At 32.9% G+C, this 24,825-nt stretch overlaps 4 protein-coding genes across 5 annotated transcripts; 2 read left to right on the top strand and 2 right to left on the bottom strand.

Annotated features, from left to right (window-relative positions):
* Positions 1 to 11,584: 11,584 nt before the first annotated feature.
* On the top strand, positions 11,585 to 14,576 carry LOC114169422 (formin-like protein 8). Its single transcript, XM_028054565.1, has 2 exons — positions 11,585 to 12,847; positions 12,934 to 14,576. Exons 1-2 carry the CDS (start codon positions 11,703 to 11,705, stop codon positions 14,141 to 14,143), a joined length of 2,355 nt encoding a protein of 784 aa, XP_027910366.1. The 5' UTR covers positions 11,585 to 11,702; the 3' UTR covers positions 14,144 to 14,576.
* Positions 14,577 to 15,186: 610 nt separating this feature from the next.
* On the bottom strand, positions 15,187 to 19,786 carry LOC114173660 (protein WVD2-like 7). Of its 2 annotated transcripts, XM_028058166.1 has the most exons (9): positions 19,639 to 19,786; positions 19,010 to 19,096; positions 18,148 to 18,795; positions 17,638 to 18,048; positions 17,445 to 17,509; positions 16,997 to 17,090; positions 16,819 to 16,890; positions 16,321 to 16,428; positions 15,187 to 15,876 (listed from the first exon to the last, which is right to left on the bottom strand). In XM_028058166.1, the coding sequence occupies exons 3-9, from the start codon at positions 18,793 to 18,795 to the stop codon at positions 15,853 to 15,855; spliced, it is 1,422 nt and encodes a 473-aa protein (XP_027913967.1). In that variant the 5' UTR covers positions 19,010 to 19,096; positions 19,639 to 19,786; the 3' UTR covers positions 15,187 to 15,852. The 2 variants fall into 2 exon arrangements, with proteins under 2 accessions (XP_027913967.1, XP_027913968.1); XM_028058167.1 differs by lacking the exon at positions 19,639 to 19,786 and having other exon boundaries at positions 18,148 to 18,798; positions 19,010 to 19,261.
* A 646-nt stretch (positions 19,787 to 20,432) lies between these two features.
* LOC114173387 (germin-like protein subfamily 1 member 1) lies at positions 20,433 to 21,373 on the top strand. The gene has a single exon (XM_028057749.1). It carries the CDS (start codon positions 20,499 to 20,501, stop codon positions 21,147 to 21,149), a length of 651 nt encoding a protein of 216 aa, XP_027913550.1. The 5' UTR covers positions 20,433 to 20,498; the 3' UTR covers positions 21,150 to 21,373.
* Positions 21,374 to 22,764: 1,391 nt separating this feature from the next.
* LOC114173386 (probable galacturonosyltransferase-like 9) lies at positions 22,765 to 24,590 on the bottom strand. The gene has a single exon (XM_028057748.1). It carries the CDS (start codon positions 24,246 to 24,248, stop codon positions 23,106 to 23,108), a length of 1,143 nt encoding a protein of 380 aa, XP_027913549.1. The 5' UTR covers positions 24,249 to 24,590; the 3' UTR covers positions 22,765 to 23,105.
* Positions 24,591 to 24,825: the final 235 nt, after the last annotated feature.

Genomic DNA, 24,825 nt, shown 5'->3' with positions numbered 1-24,825 from the left:
GTGTAAAGAATAAAGAAATGTGAAATGGAGATGTTGGAAGTGTTCCCTTAAGGAAGAGGGTGGGAAGGTGTGGTGGGGTCTTGGAACTGCTGTACTTGTCTGGTTGTCTCTGATGGAGGAGGTTTGGCTGCAATAAACCTGCAATATCAGAAAGCATTGCCTCTGTCATGTGGAAGAGGAACCAGAATATTTGGTTGTTGATACTGGACCATACTCATCCACATGTGCCTTTTTTTTCATCTTTTTCCAATCTTTTTTCCACTCTTTTCCCACATTCTGTAGCCTTCAAAATCAGCTATGAGATCAAAGTTACTGACCTAATGTGCCAACCATAAACACAATTGCTGCTTTCACTGCTTTCACCATCTTCTCTTTTTTACTGTAAAATCATGTTAGAAGCAACCTTCAGCTACTGATATAGCCTTGTTAATTAGGTTAGAGTTCTCTAACCTGCAAACAGGAGACTCACACTTTCCAAAGCACTTGTTTCAGAGGATGGAAATATCAAGGGTTGACTGAACAATGCCATTGCCAAAACTGATTATTACAAATTATGAGTCAAGCTCTCTACTTCCACTGAAACAATGTTTCCCTAATCTCATCTTTCAACTCATATTTCATCTGGTTGTAAAGATTTTGAAGATACTCCACACCAATTTCAAAGAGTTTCTTCTCTCCATGACACCTTCAAGTTTAAAAAATTATATGAATGGCTGCCATTATTTTGATACCCTACAAATTTTTACTCACTTTATATTCATTAGTTAACTATGTTTATATTGTTGTACCTAGAGTTTGACGTCAAAATTGAAATTGATATATTTTGTTTTCAAAATTTTAACAATTTTTTTAATTTAATTATCTTAAATTTTGTTGATACGTTTTTTTGGTAGATATTAAAGCAAAAATATATCAAATTGAATAAATAATTCAAATATTAGCACGAAGTACATTTAACACGTTAAAATTTTTTATAGCATAATTAGGTTAAAAATGACTATATTTATACATAGGGATGACAACAGGTCAGGTACTGATAGTGCATACCTGCAACCCGACTTGCAAAAAAAAATTTGTCTGTTACCTGTCCATTTACTCGTTGGGTACCCACTTAAAAAATATCTGCGGATTTTTTAAAAACTCGCGGGTACCGTGGATACCCGCATACCTGCAAATATTTAAAATATATATATATATATATATATATTTTATAAAATTTTTAATATAAAATTATAAAATAAAATAAAATAAATTAAATTAAATTAAATTTTAATTTTAATTAAATTTAATCTAATAAAATATAATTTTAATTTTAATTTTAATTAAATTTAACTTAATAAAATCTAAATTAAATTTTAATTTTAATATTTTACAGGTAACATGTACCTGCGAGTACGGATAATACGATACCCAAATCCGACCCATTTATAAGCGGGTATTAAAATACCTGTTAGCCCGCTACCTGCGGGTAATAAATACACGTGGATACTAATTATCCATCGCGGATTTTATCCAGAGATATCTGCGGGCGCAGATATTTTTGTCATCCCTATCTATACATTTATAAAGTGTGAGAACCAAAATGTATTAAAGTTTATAAATTTCATTTTTTTCGTCAAAATTTAAAAATTAAAAACATACTTAACCTAATTTCATATTTCAAAATTTTTTTATATAAAAGTTAACTCTTTTTTAATGATAAAAGTATTTCTAAAAGTGAGTTGTCAAGCATATGGTGTAAAAAAACAATTTTCAAAATATTTACATCAAAAATATATTTTATCCGGCAAACACAATTGAGACATCTTTTGAAAGAGATTTAAACCTAAACATTTATAGCAGAGGAAATACGAGAAGAAGAAAAAAAACCAATTTCTGTATAAAATAAAATCAACAGGTCTATACATGTTTTTTCATTTTAGAAGGGGCTATGTTTTCAAAATGATTTTTAGTGTACATCAAATCAATTATAGGATAAAGACAACCAATAATGTGTGAATTAATTGGTGTATGGTGGGACTGTTCTGGTTTGCGAAAGGTTCCACATTTGAATATATGAAAAATGGAATCAAATTAAAAACATAAAAAAAAAAAGAATTTTGTTATTAATAGTGATGATGTTGAACTCCATCTAAGTAGATATATGTTTGAATAATGCAAAAATTAGAAATGATAGAAGAAGTTGGGCCTGTGTGATTAAGGGTAAGGGATGGTTTAATTGGGGGCCCATAAAACCCAAATTGCAGGGCATAATAGAAGAAAGATGGAGACAAAGTTTCTACTGGGCACCAATTTTGTATGTGTCGTTTGGCCCCATAATCGAAGTGGCCTTTAAGTGATGATTGTGCAAAGTTTGGTTTTAATGATGTCCCTCATGTTTGGCAAAATTGTGATACGTAAAATCAGCTTTCTCTTGTTTGATTCTGTCACTATGCCATATCTGATATCTGGGCCTTATCATATTTGTTGTTACCATTGTAGACAAACTTCATCGTAGATGACACACACAAACTCATATCTAAAACCATTTTTTGTTACCTAATTGGGCTAAATTTATATGCTTAATGGAGAATCCTCGTCACCCACTTGCCTAATAAAGAAACTCCATCACATGCACTCATTATTCTGCATCGTTAATGGATGTTTCTGGTGCTGTTATATCAGACACACAAAACACAGCAATAGCTTTCATATTTCTTCATCACCAAAGTTTTTAATTGTTTAATCACTTTCTCAGACAAGTTTTTTACTTTTTTCAATTCAATAATACCCATTGTCCGATGCTTAAAGTTCTTAAAACTATATCTATAGTTTCAAATAGTAGTTAAGTTTATTTACATAGATAATTTCAATCAATAACTATATTCATGGTTAGTTAGCTGACCTAAGTTGATTATGTTAGACTACACTAAATCCAGAATAAAATTCATGATTTTCATCATAAAAATCATACCATATTTTGAACTCCATATATAAAAAAAAAGCAAATTCCTCAACATATTAAAAAATTATAACTAGTCAATTTTCTCACATTCCAAAAAGTACTTTAACATTCAGAAGTTTTTGTTTTGGAGGATTTAGTATTAATTTTCTTTGGCCTACCTACCCCTACCAAGCTTTCTTGTAGTTTAAACGGACTCATCATCCTTTTCAGTAATAGAATTTTCTCTTATCAAGTATATTAGCCCATTTAAAAATTATTTTTAATTCCTTCCCAAAACAAGTCTATTTAGACGTCAAAGGAGTAAGAACTATCGTTGAGCTACTATGATTTGAATCTAATTATTGTAAATCTGGCAAACTATTGACAATGAGAGTGACATTCTCCAAAGAATGCGTACCAGCCAAGGAATCATATTTCATAAACACACTACCATCAATATTCTTAGCAAGAGAAGATTCATTCACAACACAAATATTATCATGATTAATCACCATTGACTAATCTACAGACTCCATCACTTGAGCTAAAGAGCACTTAATCAAATTGATAATCTCAGTTAACATGTGTAGTGATGATAATTGAGTAATGAGGCTCGATTAGATCTACAAAAAGATGATATATCACTATGCATAATAGAAGTTCTAGACAAAGTAGTTTGAGATCTTTTTTGACAAACATTTATTACAATCTGACTCAGAATGAAACCAACTTGTGTGTGGGAGTATCTTATGCAAATAGTATCTAAGAACTCCAAAAAGATAAAAAAAAAACCTTTAGAAGACCTATAATACAAGACTACAATGAAGGAGAAGTACTCAACATTGTAGAAATAATTACTATTAAAGTTTTTTGTCTTCTCCTACTGACCCTATGCAAAATGTAATGTAGTGGTTATAAGAGTTATTTAAAATTAAATAGCATTGTCTACTAAAATTTATTATTACAACAAATAACGTGACACTATTTACGTAAAATGTTTAATGGAGAAAATATTTTAAATACTAATATGAATTGAATAGTAGAACTTACAAAAATAAGTTAAACAATCATTTAAAAAAATAATATTAGAGTAATATGTAAAGTGTTTAATTCACGTGATATTAGGTAAAGAATAACAAAAATTAAAATAAACAACTCATCTAAGAAAGAATGATCTCAACCCTAAATCATGGAAGAAAACTAACAAAGCTATTAGTTTTCTTAATTATTTCAAATATTAAAATTTAAAAATTATAACAACAACTTTATATTTATATTTTTAATATTTAAAAAAAGTTATAAGTTTAAAATATGTGTTTTAAAAATTTTAAATTTAAAAATAAAATGAATTTAAATATTTACGTTGAGTTATTTTAACATCGATAACAAATATGAATCGAAAAGGGGATAATAGGAAATAGAAAAAGAATGTGGAGAATGATGTCTCAATTTACAAAAGTAGATCAAGACAATTACATATAAATAATAATAAAAAAACACAACAATGTTATAAAGACCTACACTCTTTACACACCAAACAGATTTCTGACAATCACGAAAGTAACTCAAACGAATAGTCCAACAAAATAACCAATATATTTTACATTGAAGCTTTGGCCCATTATCAGGTTAAAACTTTGAGAACATAATTGTTAGTAACTTCATGAAATCCTTGTAATACACGTGATATGATCAAATAAGATGTTAACGTTGTTTATAAAAACCAAATGTTAATGACTAAATTAAATTGGTTTAACAAAAAATGAAACTTAATTAAATAAAAAAATTAGATGACCAAAGACAAAAAAAAATTGTTGAGTATCTATAAATATAGATTTTAAGAGACGAATGACGCCAAGTTTATTGTATCTTTTATTTAAATTTTATACTCCTGTTTGTGAGTATATGTAAAAAAAAAAAAAACAAAGTTTTCAATTCCCAACATTCTACAATGATAATAAGACAGCAGCAGTTTTCTTCTTAATTAGCAAGACTATCATGGATGATAATATATAAGATCTAACTTTTTATCTTATCATGATGCTAAACTTTTATTAAATGCAATTTAATTTAAGTATAATTTATATAGTAGCTTAATACCAACATAAGATGCAACACAATACAAAACTAAGTATACCCAATAAATAGATAACAAAAGCAAACCATTATTATGTACTCATGGTTTAGTTTCGACTGGTGAGAACCCAATTAAATATGTTTGAAATTGAATTAAACATTATTTTTTCAAAGAAAGTTGAATCAGAATCCCTTAACCTAAAGTCAATCTAGCTTTCTCTATTGTGGGGATATATCCATTAATTATATTTTTGGTGAGTGTGTTAATTTGGTGGGAATTTCATAGTTCATGAAGAAATTTTTGAAGTTTAATTTGTGACTGAAATAAGCTAAGTCATCACCCAAAATCAACTTTGAACTATTGTACAACCAATTATTGGGATTTCATTTTATCGTGATTTTCAATTTAAATGAGGTAGTGCTCAATTAATCTTACCATTTCAAAACCATTGTTTCTTTTTTAAATTAATGTACACAAATCATTGTTTTATTTACTAATGCATTGTTTTATTATAATTTAATTAAAGCATATCTGTTTTAATATTTTAATATCATTTAATGAATTAAAGAATTTAAATTAGAATCTCTATAAATCAAATTACGATAGGACTCAAAAAAGATTGTTGGACATTAAATAGAAATGACAATGATTTTAAAATAAAGAAAAAAAAAAGAGAGTAAAAGACATTAATAAATTATGAATGCAGGAAGTATTAATGCTAACATCATATTCCTAGTTGAATTGTTTTCTATACAATAAACTCTGTAGTAAATAGAAATACAAGCTGAACTTAGGTGAAAATTTAATTAGAAAAGTGGTCAAGATTTTCATAATTCAAAATCCATGAAGTACTACTTCACTGGTCTTTCTTCCTTTTTAGCTTCGATTATGGTTATAGAATTGAATTTCTAATTCATTTGAAATCATGATCTAAAACATAACACAATTGAACAATAACTACTTTCGGTGTTAAAGTACCAAACCCATTATCTGATTATAGGATATTTAGTTAGGCTTAATTAAACTTTTCATTGTTTTGCCAAACTTTTAGGTTAACTCCCAAAGTTAATTATTTATTCATTACATTTTTGCAATACACTTTCCCCCAGATTTAACAAACATAAAAAAAAAAAAATGGGGTTGAAAAACTGAAATCTATGGACATGCAAACTGAGGGAACTTTTTTATTTTTTTTATTTTTCAAGCAAATCTAATTAAGCTCATTCATACTTATGTATAGAAATTCTTAATTGAAATTGTGTCATCTTCTAAAATACAATTACCTTTGAAAAAAATACACTTTGAAGAAAAATACCCTAATACGCTATTTGAAATGCTATGAATCTTTCACACTACGAATCCGTAGAAAAATGTGCAAATGAATGATTTGTTGTAAATTAACCAATCAAAGAAAACCCAAAAGATCGGTTTAGGAAAAAGTATATTAATTTCTTCTAATTTCTCTTTTGGTTGTTTAAAGGTCACCATCTGAATAAACAAATATACCTGTTACTGTTTCAAAAATTTAAACAGTATAGTAGAAGTAATATTCGGTTAGTTAACATACATATGTTATAATAAAAAATTAAATTGTTATTGAATAAAATAAAGTAAAAAAAAATTAACATGATTGTAAAATAATATTTTATTACCAGAGTTTTTTAATAGTAATACACTGTAATTCATAATAAAAGATATTGAATATGATTATAATATATTATTTTCAACTATCAAATTTTTTATTTTTAATACTATAATATAATAAGAACAATATAAATAAATTATTCTTAAAAAATATTCTTGTTAAAGTTTCTATTTTCATGTTTGTTGTTAAATATTTTAACGATTACTGTACTTATCATATTTAATCAGATGTATTACTTTTTATTCTTTTTTGCTTATAAATATCACATATCCACATAAAAAAATTATAATAAACACAAAAATTTTAGTTAAATATTTATTTTTATATTATATTTATCTTTTAAAAATGTTTTATAAGATTCATAAATTGGTTCCACACCGAATCAATATGATATATTGTTGTACTTTAGAGAATTAACGGATATTATTTTGTGTTTGTGCAACTGAGACTTGTTTTTTTCGAAGACAATAATGTGTATGTCTCAGTATCTTTATGATCTCTTCTTTATTGATAATTTTATAATTGTGTATGGATTTTTTGGCTTAATTAACATTTATTTTTATCTCTGTCTATTTTGCAATTAAGTACAGTAACTTTAAAAGATAGTCACTTATAAAAACAATATTTTCTCATTAAATTAATAATTAATAAAAGTAACACGTTAGGACTAAAATTATTTTTTAAATTTTATTAATATTTGAAACACTTAAATGCTAAACTTCAGAAGAAATATCAATGTTTATGTTAAAAAATTAAACAATTCAATATTATTGAAATGGATATATATTTATTTTCTTTACCCTTAGTTCTAAAACTTAATATTTCATATTCTAAATAATTAAAGAGTCATTTAAGAGGAAATAAAAATACTATCATGTATTAAAAAATAGAGAGAGTAACACAATATCGATGTCATGGAATAACAAAAAAGAAACAAATTTATTAACAAATAAAATCTGTCAATAATCACAAAAATATTTCGGTAAAAGAAATTAGATGACTAATTCTTATCAATAAATTTAACCAATAGGTAAGAAAATTTGTTTGTTATTATCGACGATAAAAAGTTTATTAATAAATATCGTGATTATTATTTTTTTAATAAAATTCATTAATAAAAATTATTTTATTAAAAAGAAATTATTAATAAAATATATTAATAATATAATATTTTTTATAATAGAGTTAAGGAACTAAATGTTATATCCTAAAGTAAGGGACATTAAACATTATAAATTTTCAAATAGTGATTTTACCACAAAGTCATACGGCGAAGTCACAAAAGTTAAGTTTTTGTAGATATTCTTTCCTATGGAGCTTAAGAATTCATTTTATTTGTTTAAAAGGATGCACATATTATAATAGTGAACATAATAACTTACAATAACTAAAAAAAATTATATATTATATATTAAGTTTGTTAATTGATGACAAAGAATTTACCGATAAAATTGTAGAAGATAGTGAATTAAGATTTGAATTTAAATTATGCAAATTATGTGTTACATTATTGATCTGAAATTCAATCATGAGATTTGAAGCGGTTTGGGTGGGGAAAAATTGAAAATTATATTAGCTAATAACATTCAACATAAAAGAAAAAAGATTATTAAAATGTAAAATATATTTTATTTGTTATCATTATGCTTCTTAATTATTTTTTTGTCATTATGGTAAGAAAAAATAATCTATTTCATTATTTTGCATGATATTAGAAATTTTTGCAATAGAAATTAAAAATATGCTTCAATGTTATCGTAAAAGTCTAGTTTTTGAACAAAAAAATTCAAGCTTATCATATTCTCTCATGAGTAATGAAACTTAATAACAAAATAGATTTATGGCTGATGAGTTTAGTCACAAAATTGAATGACCTACATACAAGATTATTTTATGTCAAAAATAACATGTAAGCAATTGAATGCATAGAAAGAGATTATGACAAAATTTTGAGTGATTATAATTGTTTATTTTTCTTGTGTGAGTATGGAGGAATATGAAAGGCATTTAAATGAAATATTTTATCAGTAACTCTTAAACTAGAAGGTCATATTATATATAGTTTCGATTATTATTTCAAGTAGAATTGTTTCTCTTCTTTTTATGGGAGGACAAATGACATCTTATTTATTTTTAATTTTATTGTCGATAAATGAATGTTTAAGTTATAATACAATTCATGGAAGTAACATAACTCAATTTTTGCAAACCCAAAAGTTAATAATTTGGAATGACACATCAATGTCAAATAAGTATTGTTTTGAAGCATCGTGTAGAATTTTGAGAAATATTCTAAGATCCAAAAATCTTATTAGTTTAAATAAATCATTTAGAAAAAAATAATGTGATTCTTTGAAGAAGTTTCAAACAACTTTGCTTAGTAATACCTAACAAGATGTTAGAGATATTATTATTCATATTTTTGGAAATTTTGTAAAGTTCTAAAGCAATGCAAATCACATTCATGAATTTGCATAATATATATTTAAAAATTGTGAATCCTTAAAATTAAAAGTTATTATGATGTATTATTAAATTCCTTATTCTCATCCGTAGCATTGAAATGATAAATTATCATTTTATTATGGAATTGCTTGTTTAAGTGTGTGGTTATTAAGATAAGATTTGAATCAAATAAAAAAAATTAATTTCAACTTAAAATTAAATATTCAATTATTTAAATAAAAAAAGTTTAAAAAGTCTAACTAAGTTAGGGTTTTTTTTTCACTTAACCTGAATGCATAAGGGTTTTTTTTATGTAAAGAAAGTGTATAAAAATTACAACCTTTGAAAGAGAGAAGAGAGAAAAAAATGTGTTGACATATTCACCAAACTCTCAAGTAAAATGACACAACAGGTTCGTGACATATGATTCTTTATTTTGATAATTGTGATGGTCAATTAGACATGTGTGGTTAGAGGAATCAATCTTACACTATTTCCCTATATTTCTCTTTCTTTTGTTCTTATTTGAGAGCATCATTGTTCGATGCATCGGCTTGTTAGAGATTCTTATTTGTACTTTTGATTTAACTTTCTTATACCTATATTTGATACCTATATTTGATGTTAGTAGAATTTGATTGATCTAAATTTTAGTGTTATATTTTATGATTATTGTTGTCATTTTATATTATTATTGTTCCACACATATTCTAGTAAATTTGGAGAAATTATTTATGGTGCATATTGATTTTTTTGATTGTTGGGTTGTTGTTTCTCCTATCATAGTCTAAATAATACAAATTGTTATGATATCTGATTCTAAAAAAAATGTAACACTTAGACTTTCAAAGAGGAACTTTGGGGTTAAGGGGGTTAAAGGGTTAAGTATGGAACTCTAAAACTATTATAAGTGTGTATACACTCTAAGTCACCCTTGTAATTCAATTACAAACTACCATGTAATGATAAGTTTATTGGATTTTAACGTAACTGCCTCAAAAATCATATTAAAAAAATATTTCTAGTTTGATGATAGTGTAAATATTTTAAACAATGTATGGTTTTCTTTATAATTCTTTTCTAGTTAGAAGTAAATTTTAAACCTAATAAGAAATAATAATTTGATAAGTGAAAAGACAATTATCTCCTCTAAAAATTGTAAGTTAAATAATATGTTCCATACTTTAGTATCAAATTTGTATACACTGTATGTAAAAGTTAGTTAAATTATCTCTTCAATTTTTTTGTCGAATGCAAATTTAAGTAATCCATCGTTTGAGTTTCATATTCTTATTAATTAGATCATGTATATAAAGTTTCATAGAATTTCAAAATTATTTATAAGTACATCACTTGATTTTAAGTATAATATGATATTTGAAAATACTTAAATATTTATAACTAGATAACGTATCTATATAAAAAGAAAGAAATTATGTGAAATTTGATATACATTATAATTAAGAGGATATGAAAACAATTAATCTGTTAGATTTGATTAAATTTTTATTCTTAAAAAAATTAAAAGTTTAATTTCACTACTTTTTTCACTCTTGTGTAACCATATCTTAGTCCTTTATTAATTTTATTATTTCTGACAAACTTAGGCGCTGAAATATATCTTCAAAATAAATATTTCAAACATATTAATTAAGACATTTTTAATAAATTTACAGATACCAAAAAAATATAAAATTCAATCAATTAATTTTATAAATGATAATCTGGTTACATATTATATTTAAGAAAAATGGTATTTAATGTTTTTAGGAAGCCAAATTTATTTGTAATATATTAATTATTATATTACATTTACCAATTTAATTCTATTTGGGTGAATTACAATATCTAAGGCATTGTTTACGGTAGGATCTCATACTCTTATCATGATTTTATTCTTAAAATCATTTTAGAGATTAAAAGAATATATATGACCCTATTTACATTGTTGAACCACTGCACCTTAATGTTAGGCCACTCTCTTGAATACTGAATATTCAACGCGGGGTTGGCCTTAGCAAGACCATTAAGTCAACCAAATTTGGTAAGCCTCTTAAGTCAACTAATCCTGCAGCTAAACCCTTTACAGTGGAATTGGTATTTCTTCTTATTTTTAAGCTTTTAAATCAATACTTTATCGAAGGCTGCTACAATTTCAAAATCACGTTTCTACAAAAAAGCCCAAGTCAGACCTTGTAAGATTGCTGTACTACACGACATTTATGTCATTTGAAAAACCCTTTGAATCATCATTGTGCCACTTCAAACCTGTACCTCAATAACAATGTTTTGACTTTGTAAATCAGTTTCCATTTGAAAGCACGACCAAATCTTTAATGGAGTTGCTAAATGACTAAACCATCCTAAACTGCAATGTTTGGTCGTTTCAAGGGTAGGGTCATGTTGGTCATTGCAATGTGAAATTGGAATGCACATGGAAGGTTGATATTATATTTAACGTCTTTACTTGTGTTGAAATTTTCAGCTAGCAAAACCAATAGCGCAAGACAATGAAGGACAAAACTTGCAATGGCCATCTTGTAGAAACAGTACAATAGCTTTTGTATTTGTAATCTTTGTTCCTCAGAATCCGTGTCTTTGAACATTTGAACATGATGTTTGTTCTTGTTGTGAGCCTTGTTGTTTTGCAAGGCTTTGTGATACCAACCTGCTATTGTGAGAACAATAATCCTCAGAATATTGAAACATTTTATCCAATCCAAACTTCAGAACCACCCCTCCCAATCCAACCTTCTCAGCCACAGGCATCACCACCATCATCTGCAACAAAAGCCTCTTCATCAAACAGTAAGGTGGGAACAGCAGTGGCTGCCACTGCAGCAAGCACTCTTGTTGTTTCTGGTTTGGTTTTCTTCTTGGTTAGAAGGTGCTTCAGAACAAGGAAGAGAAAGGAGGCAACAAAGAACACTGCTTCTGCTGTAGAAAGGCATCATGTTGCACCTCAGGTGGAGGTGTTTCAGAGAATGGAAGGAAACGTGAAGGGACTGATCGTTGATGAGGATGGTTTGGATGTGGTTTATTGGAGAAAACTTGAAGGTAAGAAGATACCACAAAAGGATTTCCAAAGGGAGGTGTTGGATGGTCACAAAGGTAAAGAAGATGATGATCATGAGGGAAATCCAGGGAAGAGAAATGAATCCATTCAAGAAACTCCTCTTCTTAGAGACAAATCTTCAACTTCTCACATGAACATATTTCTTCCAGAAGAGTCCTACACAATCATGAGAATTCCACCTCCTGCTCCTCCTCCCACTGTTCCTTCATCACTTGGAGGCTCTCCTACACAACCATCTTCTCCTTCCTTTACCCCTTCATCACCAAAACCAATCTCCACTTTTTTCTCATCAATTCCAAACATTACAAATTCTGCAACACCATTGGCCCCTCCAAAAGTACCTGATAAAAATAATGAAGCTCCAATACCAGCACCAGCACCTCCTCCTCCTCCTCCAATTCCAAAAAACATGAACTCTGCTGTAGCAGCTCCTCCTCCTCCACCTCCTCCTCCAATCCCTCCTAGAAAGAGTCCAGCACCACCACCTCCTCCGCCAAAGGCAAATGGTTTGAAGTCTTCATCAAAACCGCCACCGAATCCTATTGAAAGAACAACAGGTACCACAAGTAAGCAAGGAGAAACTTCTCCAGAGGTGAAACTTAAGCCATTACATTGGGATAAGGTGAATACCAACCTTGATCACTCTATGGTGTGGGACAAAATGGACCGTGGTTCTTTCAGGTATAATCCTAGTAAACTAGATTTTGTAATTATCTAAATTTTGATTCCTCCATTTTAGCATTGGTTGATGATTTATTAAACTACAGGGTTGATGATGATCTTATGGAAGCTCTCTTCGGGGTAGTCGCCACCAACCGGAATGATAATGCCCCCAAAGAAAATAACTCAACGAGTTCTAGCAAGGATGCTTTGGCTCCATCCTCAAATGCCTTCCTTCTTGACCCAAGAAAATCACAAAACATTGCAATTGTTTTGAAATCTCTGACAGTTTCTCGTAAAGAGATTATCGAAGCACTCATTGATGGTCAAGGCCTTAATATAGAAACCATTGAAAAGCTTGGTAGAGTAGCCCCAACAGAAGAAGAGCAATCACTTGTACTTGCCTATGAAGGAGACCCTTCAAAACTTGCTGAAGCCGAAACTTTCCTACGTCACATCCTCAAAGCTGTTCCTTCAGCTTTTAAGCGATTGAATGCCTTGCTATTCAGGTTGAATTATGACTCCGAGATTCTAGAAATCAAGGAGTTTCTGCAGAACCTTGAGATGGGGTGCAAGGAGCTTCGAAACCACGGAATCTTTGTGAAACTTCTTGAAGCAGTGCTTAAGGCTGGAAATCGCATGAATGCAGGAACTCAGAGGGGTAATGCTCAAGCTTTCAACATGGCTTCTCTAAGAAAGCTCTCCGATGTCAAGAGCACTGATGGAAAAACCACATTGCTTCACTTTGTGGTTGAAGAAGTTGTTCGTTCTGAAGGAAAACGTGCTGTTCTCAACCGCAGCCACAGTTTGAGTCGTAGTAGCAGCAGGAACAGTAACTACAGTGATGACTCTCAAAACTCTTCTGCTTCAAATGAACAAAGACAGAAGGAATACATAACACTAGGATTGCCAGTTGTGGGAGGGATCAGTTCTGAGTTTTCCAACGTGAAGAAAGCTGCCGTTACAGATTACAACGCTTTTGTTGGTTCAATCTCAGCACTCTCGGCCAGGATTGTTCAGATTAGAGAACTTGTTTCCCAGTGTGGAAATGACAAGGGAGGGAACTTTGTGAGAGAAATGAACCGTTTTCTTGAAAATGCTGAGGAAGAATTGAGATTAGTGAGGGAAGAGCAAACAAGGGTGATGCAAATTGTGAAAAAAACAACAGATTATTATCAAGGAGGAGCTTCAAAAGATAGTGCAGAACACCCTCTTTATCTATTCGTCATAGTTAAAGATTTTCTGGGAATGGTTGATCAAGCATGCATTGAGATTGCTCGTAACATGCAGAAGAGGAAGACGCCTAAGGTAAATTAAGTCTAACACTGTAATAGTCTGCACAGGAACCAGCACAAAGGACTTTGGAGGTTTAACATTGCATGTCATCGAAATCTAGGATTTGCGAACACATGCAACCTGATCTTTGGGACCATTTACATAATGGAGCTGAAGTGCTAAAACCCAGTTCAAAATGATAACATCACTCCCAGTTTGTGGCGGAGGATCTTGTGTTGCAAAGTGCTAACCAATGGAGGTTTGAAAATACTATGAGGGCATTGTTAGAGCCAGTTTGTCTGTCAAATTCAGAAGCTAAAACATTCTTGTAGTGTTAACAATTTTCCAAATTTTAACCGTGTCACTTGTACAGAGAACTATTGTTCTTGAGCATTTTAAGTCTCATGTATATACACAGATCTTGGATTCTTTTTGTTATCATCCAGAAGTTCATAACGTGCTCCGTTTCTTCTCATTTTCTATTGTATTTGAATGTTCAACTAATGGGTTTTATTTTATTTATCTGAGGTATGACACCAAAGAAGCTGACTTAGCATTGCCCAAAAAGTAAACTGATCGTGCGCATGAACTAATAGAGCAACGTTAGGATAGACAAATGAATTCGTGTCATCAATGATTTTATTTTAACATAATACACGACAAATTTGACATTACTATCTTGGCTGCATAGCTCTCTGTTTGCGTCAGAAAACATTCATAAATTGAATTCCCGCATACAATTATTTCTGCAAGTTTTTTTTAGCAAGTTTCCTATGTATTATAAATGTTGTGTGCCTTTTAACTTTTCAGTGATAATTGTACTTCTCTTTTTATGTATGCATTTGTGTACATGCAAAAGCATTATCCCACATCTCCATAACCGTACGCAGTTACACAGGATTTTTCTTGTATACTCTAACTACAAAATAAAGGGAAGAAAAAGAAAGGATAATAAAAAAAACAAAAGACAAAAAGTATATATATATATATATATATATATATATATATATATATATATATATATATATATAGAGAGAGAGAGAGAGAGAGAGAGAGAGAGAGAGAGAGAGAGATAGAGGCTATTGTACAAGTTCAAAATTTCAAGTTGCTAGCATAAGAATTCTTCCTCGTATAGGTAGCACATCCAGCAATATTTATTTCTGATTAGTGTATATTGGAGAGAACATATGTCAAACTTGATACTGAAATTAATCTGCTTTGTGTAACCCACTTAATTAGTCTTGTTCCTTGGTTCTGAAAATTCTTCAATCATGTTTCCCAATGTAACAAAGTCTTGCATCATTGCATGTGAATGGGGGAGATAGGCGAGTTGAACTTTAGACAACTTTTATATCACCTTAGCTTCTTAGAGATACATGGTCTACAACATGTTAAAAACCATATCAATCACCCACATAGGACGGGTAGAGAAGCAGAATAATAATGCAACCAATGACAATAGATATTTGCATTTCTTACATTACATTATACAATATTATTTCCTAATCAACATAATGCCTACGAGGGGTGCAAGGAAGAAAATTATCATCAATAAATGATGCCTACTCCTTCCTCCTACTCCTCACAATGTTCATAAGCTCCACTGTTGCTTACCAAACATGAATATCACAGCATTGAGCTGTTTCCACAAACATTTCCACTGAACATACAGGTCTACCTGATACACTGGTGTATTTAACCTCTTTTCTCCTTCTTCTTCACCTTTATCACTTGTGGGGACACCAAGGATTCTAACTTTTACTTTTAGCATCACCCTGAAATTACAAATAACAGTTAACGGAATGTATATTGTAAAAAGAACTTATATTATCATCTCCATCAACCACATTGCTCATTTGGCAAGAAACAGGTTCATTCTTACAGAATAACAAAACAACTAGGTCACATAGATCTCCCTTTCTTGTCAACAATCACCAGACTCCAGTAATTATAACTTGAGGAACACAAGTTTCAGCTTACTTCAATTCAAAGTTAAGCTTTATTGTTTAAGTAATTTAAGTTGTGTCTCCAGAAACAGAATGCAATCAATAGAAGCTGTTTTACAAATTGCTTTACAGTATTAAATATAAAGAAAATAAATTATCAGTTATTACCCCCAAAGTGAAAACGAAGGTAAGAATTTAAGAAACATTCAGCAGACAAGTATAAACTACAATTTATGTAGGGTACATATCTCGGATAAAATGTACAACTTGTACCTTTTCTGGACGACTTTTTACTACTTTTTGACCACGGTAAAAAGCTGGTGTGGATGTGCCTTTGACATTATGTTTTAACCTTTTAATCTCTGCCTCTTTTTTTTCCTCCTGCGTTTGATGCATACAGAGTTCAGAAAGCCATTTATAGATGAAAAATAGTAATGTCCATTTTTTATTAATAACCTCATATCACCTATTATACATATTAGAATACCTAAGTATCATGAGTGTTGGAATAAACAGTTTAACACATACTTTAAAATTAGTTAAATTTTCTTAAAAACAATGAACTTATAACATAAGTGAAGTTTATTTAATAAGTAGCACTCACAAGGTTAACAGCAGTTAACACCAGGGAATATATTCAAAGAGGGTGTTTCTAGCATTTTTCCTAGTACAGTAGATATATGCAGACACACTTACCATTAGCAAGAGGGAATGTAGGAACTGCTAGTCATTTCTAGAAAAACATTTTGGAGCATGAAAGAGGGCGTTTACCTTTACTTTTGATTGAAGACGCATTCTTTCTACTTCTCTAGCATTAGATTTTTCCTCTATTTTTCTTGAAGACTGATTAAGAAATAGAAAGTGAAAAGGTTGAATTCTCATAATCTTATGAATATTCCATGTTATAGGCACTGAAATGTAATAGGGAAAAACCAAGAGCTAGTCCTACCTCTTTTCCTTTCTCTGCTCTGATATCACTTTTTGGGCCAAAAGAAGTTCGTACAGCATTTCCACTTTTATCCGCACTCTCAACCTTAGTTGGCCTATTCACAAATAATTTCGAGAGGGTCATATACAGAAATTTTCAACTTAAGGAAAAGGTTTAATTAAAATTACAACAGATGTGTTGGACAAAATCACAAGTTATAAAATATTTTTGAATCAATTTGCATAACAATAACTCGCTACGTTTCCTCCTGTATTCTACAATATCGGTTGTTTCCTTGCTTAAAATTCTCCCAAAGAAAGCTACCAACAAAAACATGACCTCATCAAATGGTAATCTTGAGCGCACCAGTAGGATGAAAGAGACAAAGAGAAAAGGACTATGAAATATACAAAAGAAAAAGAAACTTGTGCAATGAAAACTCATTATCAGTGCAGATTAAAAATTTTACCGTCCATTTTCTTTCCTCAAAGCCGTAGATGTTGGAACCTTTGACACGGTCCCTCTTGAAGGAACCTGCACAGGAAATAAAGAGAAAAACATTTTTAAATCAATATGATTTTCTACAGTTGTGTAGTACTATTTGCACTGTATAAAAAACATTTGTCAATGATGAACAGTAGTGCATAAAGATTTCCAATTACCTGCTTCTTTATCAAAGATTTGTCTTCACCAGAAGCTTTTGGCTGGTTGAAGCTGTTCTGGAATGTCTTAAATGCTCGTTTGACTATGTCCTTATCCCCCATTTTCTCCATGATTAAAGATCTCCTCATGGTAGCTTGAGGAGCTGGCTCAGGATTACTTGGAGCCAAACTCAGAGACATGTGCAAAGGTTTGTTAGCAAATTTTCTGCTCTCCCCACTAGAAGTAATTTGCCTCCTAGACAAAGATGGAGAACTTCCCTTTTTAGTTGAAGAAGCAGGTGTTACTGTTTTGGTAGGAGTTGATGCAGGCTTTGAACTTTTTGGTGTGGAAATCTGGGATGCCTTAGAAGTATGTAGCATTGGTTTCTTCTTTGTCTTGGCTGCATGGCTACCCTTGTTCACAGAGGTAACCTGTCCAAATAAGAGGGAGAGAAATTAAAACCAGGGTAACCAGATTGCCAACCCTTAATAAAGAACATGAATCTGATGGATATATGAATTGAATCAAACCTTAGATTCCTTTGGTTGAACCAATTTCACATCTTTTGCTTCAACTTCTGAAGCCTTTGCTGTGTCCTTGTACACAACGTGGGAAATTTCCTTCACATCTTCATCTTCAATGTTAGGACTTTCTTCTTGTTTCACGCATACATCTTCAGGTTCATCCATCTGGAAGGAACCATGTGATATACTTTCCACTTCCTTGTTCTCCATCTCAACCGGCGAACTTTCGTAATCTCTTGAAACTGCAACTTCCTCCTCAGAATCATTAACATGGGTCCTATGGATCTCAGCAACAGAACTGGTTTCTTGTGTAACTCCTTCATCGAAACCTTGAGTGTCGGATTTATCAAGTTGTACATCAGTGTTGCCACCCAGATCTATTTCATCTTGTTCTTCTGATCTGAAAGAATCATTCTCCTTCTGCTTCTCCTGAGCCAGCAATTCGGCTTTCCGGGCAGCAATCTTCTTGTAATGGGCTTCAAAGTAGGCTTTTTTCTGAGCCACTGATCCAGGTGTGGCACACTTCTCAACTTCTTCTAAGTACTTGTTAGGAGAGAAAGAGGACCATCTCTCCCAAGACAAGGAATCGTTCTCAAATCTCCCAAATGAAACAGACACTTGCAAAGAAGGATTGGAAGCGGCACTTTCTCCCATCTGCTTCAATATCAGGGAAAAAAACAAAAACTTTTGTGCATAATTGCAGACAACCAACACAAAGACAACTCACAACCACCACCATAAACAGCACAGGATTTCAACAATCATAAATTTGGATGTGATCCAAGCAGAGAGCAAGACAGATTTGCAACAATAATACAAAAATAATCAACTTCTAATCTGAAAGAACCTTAATGACAAACGTGTTTACCTTATCTTCAAACACTGTTGCATCCACAAGAAATTCACCAATGGAAGTAAATTACTACTTCGCCACAGAAGCTATGCACTATACGACCTGTAAACAAGCAATTGGGGAATAACCATTCCTGGATATCTCACTGAAAAGACCAGGAGTAAGAGTCCTCCCAATGGGACAAAAAAAGAAGAGTCTAAAATAATTTGCAGCAAATGATGAGAAAGGGGAATAGCAGGAACATGTGCATGTGGATTTGGAGTGAGAGAATACTCTTCTTTTTTTTCCTTCACATCAAATTCTACTTCACTTGTCTACAGTAACAACACCCTTTGTCTGCTTGTGGCACTTCAGGAAACTCCCAACACCAAAAACCCAATCATAAAAATAAAAAAATCCAATCCCAAAAGCAAAACTTAGAGCAAAGTGCAAAGTGCAAAGTTACTCGATATTTCTAAATCACAACTTGGTAACTTTTAACGCCAATAAGTACCACTGCTTTCCAGTGAGGGCCAACGTTGAATCAATTTGGATTAGACTTCACAACACAACGTTGAATCACAACACAACGAAAGGACATAGAATGATGAAGGGAGAACCTTGTACAAAGGTTAAAAAAAAAAAGGAACAAAAAGAAACTATACCCTTTTTAGCAAATAATTACTCAAATCATATAGCTTCAACTAAACAAGTGACCATGCACTGAATAATAAAACAAGGAGATCACAAGTCAAGTCACAACCACACTTAATTTTTTTTTCCTTGCTCCCACTAAACTAACGAATATCTCTATACTAGATGGTTCAAAGAAAGAGACCCATTAACCCCAATGCAGTGATGATTAGATTAGATTAGATACATGGATGAGATCAAGCAGCAATGTAAGGCAAGGAAGGAAGGCCCACATCGCCACAACCTAAAACTCTCACGCCGCGTGTGGAAAGTTTGCATGTGACGAGTCTCAAAATTTATTATAATATGTATAGCATTTGGGCTACATGTGGACCATGATTGAATCGGCTGAACTAAAACTATATAACCATATAATATAAGGTCCTACCCCCCTACACCCTCAAATAAGAACACAAAACGATGCCGTATCAGTCCCTACTACCTCAAACGACACCGTTAGATTTGCATATCGTGATCTAAATTGGGCCCAAGCCCAAATAAAGAATGGACTTGGCCTGGGAATGGTAAACATAGTAGTTAATCAAAAATCATTTTCAGTCAAATAGAAGGTACACATCACCTCTTGTGTGTGGCTTAATTTGAATTGATCACACTTACTTTAAGTTTTGCCTTTGTTTCCCTCACCCTATGCTCTTAAGCTACTCAATCACCACACCCCACAACACACATGGAAGTTAAATCAATATCAACATCAACCACCTTCTCTCTCTTTCTCTTCTACAACTATTTATATACAATTTTGCTTATGCAAGTTACAATGTAACACATCAAAAAAATTCTCCTTTCACTTGTTTCTTCAATTCTAGCAAAAATGAGAAACTATTTTCAATTACTTTTCTTCACCCTATTCCTTCTATTGGGCCAATCCAGACCCGACCCTGACCCGCTTCAAGATTACTGTGTTGCTGATAACAAAGGTGAATTTTTCCTTAATGGGGTGCCCTGTATCAACCCAGATAAAGTTACAGCGTCGAATTTTGTGACTTCTGCTTTGTCTAAGAGTGGTAACACTAGTAACATATTTGGCTTCAGTGTCATAGCCACCAACACTGTTAATCTTCCTGGGCTTAACACATTGGGCCTGGTGTTGGCCCGGGTTGATATAGCGGCGAATGGGATCGTGCCACCTCACTCCCACCCGCGGGCCTCCGAAGTGGTCACTTGCCTCAAGGGCCAGCTTCTTGTGGGCTTTATTGACACAAATAACCGTGTGTTTACCCAGAACCTGAAGCCCGGTGAGTCTTTTGTGTTCCCAAAGGGCCTGATACATTTCTTGTCCAACAATGCGTTAAGGGAACCAGCACTAGCGCTTTCTGGTTTAAATAGCCAGAACCCAGGTACTCAAATAGCATCACTTGCAACATTTGCCAGCAAGCCTGAAATTTTTGATGAAATTCTCAAGAAGGGTTTCCAAATTACTGGCAGAGAAGTAGAAACAATTCGTAGAAACCTTGGGGGATGATTAATTGATTATGCTGGTGATGGAGGTGATCCAGTTATTGTCACTAATAATATCCTTAATTTCTTATTGCATTTTGCTTGGGATTCTAGGTGGGAACATGGTGTTAGATTCACATATTTAAAATGAACAGAAAAAGACATCGAAACAGTCATGTTACAACATTACATGTTTAATAATCAAATTAAAATCAGATGGCTGATCTGAGAGTCATGTATTGAATATTATTGTGGAGTGAGAAGTATGATTTGTCCTTTTTTTTTTCCTGTTTTTAATTTGTTGACACGGTTCATATAGCTGGCACCTTTTTTGCAAGGTTGATGAAAAAGGAGTGTATAAATTCAAACCCCTTATGATATCAATGTTTCTATAGCAAAAGTTACTTCTGTTTATACTACTACAGTATCTTCTTCACCTTTCTGTTCCTCAATCATAGTCCTTTGATGTCATTTTTTTCTGCAGACATGACGCAAGCAATGCAATTGGCAGTTGCCAACATGTTTTGTACTCCGAATTTTAATGTTTGTTCCTTCTATACATCATGTTCTGGTAGCACATTAGGCTAATAGTGCTTTCAATGTGACATTTTTCTTATTTTTATATCCGAATAAAATAGGGAAAAAAAAAACACAGTTTGGCATTAAGATTTCAATTGAGGAAATACATGGCTCTGGCAAACTCCAATTCTTTTTATACCTCTGCAACAACTGTTTAACTTTTTGTTCCTGGATCATTTTTTATGGAACTCTTTTCTGTTAGACGACATGTTGCAAATAATGCAATTGACAATTAGCACTAAGAATATTAAGAATGACCGCATTTTCCCAATAGTTTAATTGAGTAAGCAAACGCGAAATTTGTTAATTTCATTTGAAACAGACATTGTAACGGTACACCTCATGTGGTCAACTTTGGTAAACCAGAACAGCAAGGCATGACTTCATGTTGGACAAATGGCATATACAATGGAAATTAAAGAAAAATGAAAAAAAAGTGGCATAATGGTATAAAGTATAAACCAATAATAGTGTTATTCTTATACCAATTCCTACGAATGCGTTCCTTGGATTCTCATGGAAGTCTTGAGAAGACTGTGTGAAATGACGCCTGTGACGAAAATTGCGAGTCAAGATGAAACTGCAATGATTAATCCTTACGCCAAGAACTTTCCAAATAGCATTAGCTGTTTTGTGGGGTCTAAAGTTGCTGATAAGTGAAAACTACGATGATTTCAGTTTCCTCATGGCAAAGGAAACAACCGTGAGCGAACCAACCACCACTTTAAACAAACACCCTTTCATGTGCACTTTGTTTCGCCCTTTATTAGCCTTAATTCATAGTCATTCCGTGATCAATTCTCAATCATAACATGACAAGTGCCAATGTGCCTTCCGCTTTGTCTTTTCATTTATTCACTCTACCTATATTTATCCTAATCTGGAATTTTGCTTTACACACCAGATAATTCGACAATTTTTCATATTTTACGGTGTTCGAAAATGTCAATGAAGAGCAAAGTTTAACTTTGGTACGTGTTCAACACCAGATTGTTCAACCTCACCGCACCATTGAATGTGAAATTGTCAGGTAGGAAAGGAAACAAAAGGGTGATAGAAACTGAATCCAAATAAAACAATGAACAACTGTCTGTTATTCTGCACTTGGTTTCGCACATACAATCAATGGTCCCATACAAGGAACTGAACCCACCCACCAAAATCGTTCCAATGGAACCCTCCACCAGCAGAGAAAAGAATCGAAATTTCATACTTTGTAAAGCACAAGAATTTTAAAAAACGTCTTAAGAAAAGAGAGAAATTCTACATAAAGAATGAAGAACCCCAATCAATCTCTTCTACTCAATCTGTTCTGTACACTGCTAACAAAGAATCTCTGAACAACAAATGTACCAAAGAATCACCATCATCATCATCATCTTCTTCTTCTTCATCATCATCATCACAACAAATCATGAGCATAGCCAACCAAAATAGAAGAAGAGAACCCCCAGTTCTGATCTCTCACCCTATCCCTCGTTTGTTTGGGTTTGTACAAATCATAAGGCTCCCAAAGACGATCCAAAGGACATGGTTTCTTCTCATCAAGCCTCACCCATGGCTTCCCCTTTCCACTCCAATGTAACAAACTAACAGGACCGGGATGCAGAGACCTGCACACCCCATTAACGTTGTCCCCACCAAGCCCATGCTGGTTCCATCTATGATCAATGGCTTCAACATTCCCTGCAAAAACAAGCAAAAAAGGAGGCAGAGAACCCAAATCATAAATCCTCTTTTTCCTCTGCAGTTCCATCCAGTTCTCAATCCTCTTCCTGTAGTTCCCCTCCCTCCACCGCACCAAATCCATCACCATCACCCCAGTGTTGAAATAACAAGGCTTTCGAGAAGAGAACACGCGAGAGAGTAAAGGGTCGTTCCAGAACTCCTCGGTGAAGTACTTCGTGAAGTTCGCGTGGCAATACTCCGGCGCACCGATCACGCGCGCGTCCGTGAGCGGCACGCGCCACAGCTTCCTCACGTCGTCGACCACCACCACGTCGGAGTCCAGGTAGATCACGCGGTCCACGCACGCGTCCAGCATGTCGCCGAGGTAGTTGCGCGCGTAGTTCAACGGGTTTTCCAAGGCCAGTCTGATTGAAGACGAGATTAGGTTAATCACCGTGTCTTCTCTAAAGATGTAGACTTTGAAGTTCAAAGAAGGGAAGATGGACCGAACGAGACGGGTCAGGACCCGCGGGCTTGCCGGGTCGAACTCCGCCGCGACGAAGTGGAAGAACACGCTTTCCGGGCACGAGGAGTGGCGGAGAACGGAGTGCACGGCGGCGATGGAGCCGCGGAGGTAGCCGGAGTCGAGGGTCATGGCGATGTGGACCAGAGACGGGTCGCACGAGGGGATAGCGGTGTGGGTTGAGGGAGCTGGGCAGCCCGCCCCATTTCGGTACTCCGGTGCCTCCGCGTAGTGGAAGAACGCGCCGCCGTCCTCGGCGGTCGGAAAAGAGCGGATTCCGAGACAGAAGAACGGGGGGAAGAGGAAGCAGAGAATGAGGGAAGAAACGACGGCGCTCAGGCGAAGGGGAAGCATTGGAGTAATGGGTCGGTGGCAAAACGGGTTCTTGATGGAAGAAAATGAAAGGGTCTTAAAGAAAAAACGGCATTGCTGGAATTTCTTGGGATGTTCTTGAGTTCTGCGTTTTTCTTTCTTTCTTTCTTTCTTTCTTCTGTTGGTGCGTTTTAAAGAGTACGCGGTTTTCTCTGGAACCTTGATGGAGTGAAGTTCCAGAGAGAGAAAGAGAGAGAGGTGGAGTTCTGAGAAAAAGAAATCTATGACTTACTTATACCAGATTCATTTTTCATTCATTCATCACTGTCTCTGTCTCCATTTCTCTCTCTGTTTCTCTTTTTTTTTTTCTTTCTGACAAAAAAAAGGGAAGAGGACGTGTCTGGTTTTAACACATTGGCAGCTGCTGTTAAGCAAGGAATTTTTTTTTCCTTTTATTTCTTTATTTTTCTTATTTTTTTCTTTTGTCATCTATGTCATTTTTCACAATTTTACAAAATACTCTTCCAATGCGTGTTCCTATTTAAAGATACAAAATACAATTCACGCGTCCAAAACGCTCTTACACGCTCCCTGTTAAACTTCTAATTATTAAAAAAAA

The sequence above is a fragment of the Vigna unguiculata genome, chromosome 2, assembly GCF_004118075.2.
Source record: "Vigna unguiculata cultivar IT97K-499-35 chromosome 2, ASM411807v1, whole genome shotgun sequence".
Lineage (NCBI taxonomy): Eukaryota > Viridiplantae > Streptophyta > Magnoliopsida > Fabales > Fabaceae > Vigna > Vigna unguiculata.
This window is presented reverse-complemented; position numbering and strand designations above follow the sequence as displayed.

Bases quoted from the DNA above. Each gene is read 5' to 3' on its own strand.
- LOC114169422 (XM_028054565.1), top strand. From the start codon at position 11,703: ATGATGTTTGTTCTTGTTGTGAGCCTTGTTGTTTTGCAAGGCTTTGTG. The intron at 12,848-12,933 runs GTATAATCCTAG...ATTAAACTACAG, and splicing joins ATGGACCGTGGTTCTTTCAG to GGTTGATGATGATCTTATGG.
- LOC114173660 (XM_028058166.1), bottom strand. From the start codon at position 18,795: ATGGGAGAAAGTGCCGCTTCCAATCCTTCTTTGCAAGTGTCTGTTTCA. The intron at 16,429-16,818 runs GTAAACGCCCTC...CATCAAACGCAG, and splicing joins GTCTTCAATCAAAAGTAAAG to GAGGAAAAAAAAGAGGCAGA. The intron at 15,877-16,320 runs GTACAAGTTGTA...TTGTAATTTCAG, and splicing joins TAAAAAGTCGTCCAGAAAAG to GGTGATGCTAAAAGTAAAAG.
- LOC114173387 (XM_028057749.1), top strand. From the start codon at position 20,499: ATGAGAAACTATTTTCAATTACTTTTCTTCACCCTATTCCTTCTATTG.
- LOC114173386 (XM_028057748.1), bottom strand. From the start codon at position 24,248: ATGCTTCCCCTTCGCCTGAGCGCCGTCGTTTCTTCCCTCATTCTCTGC.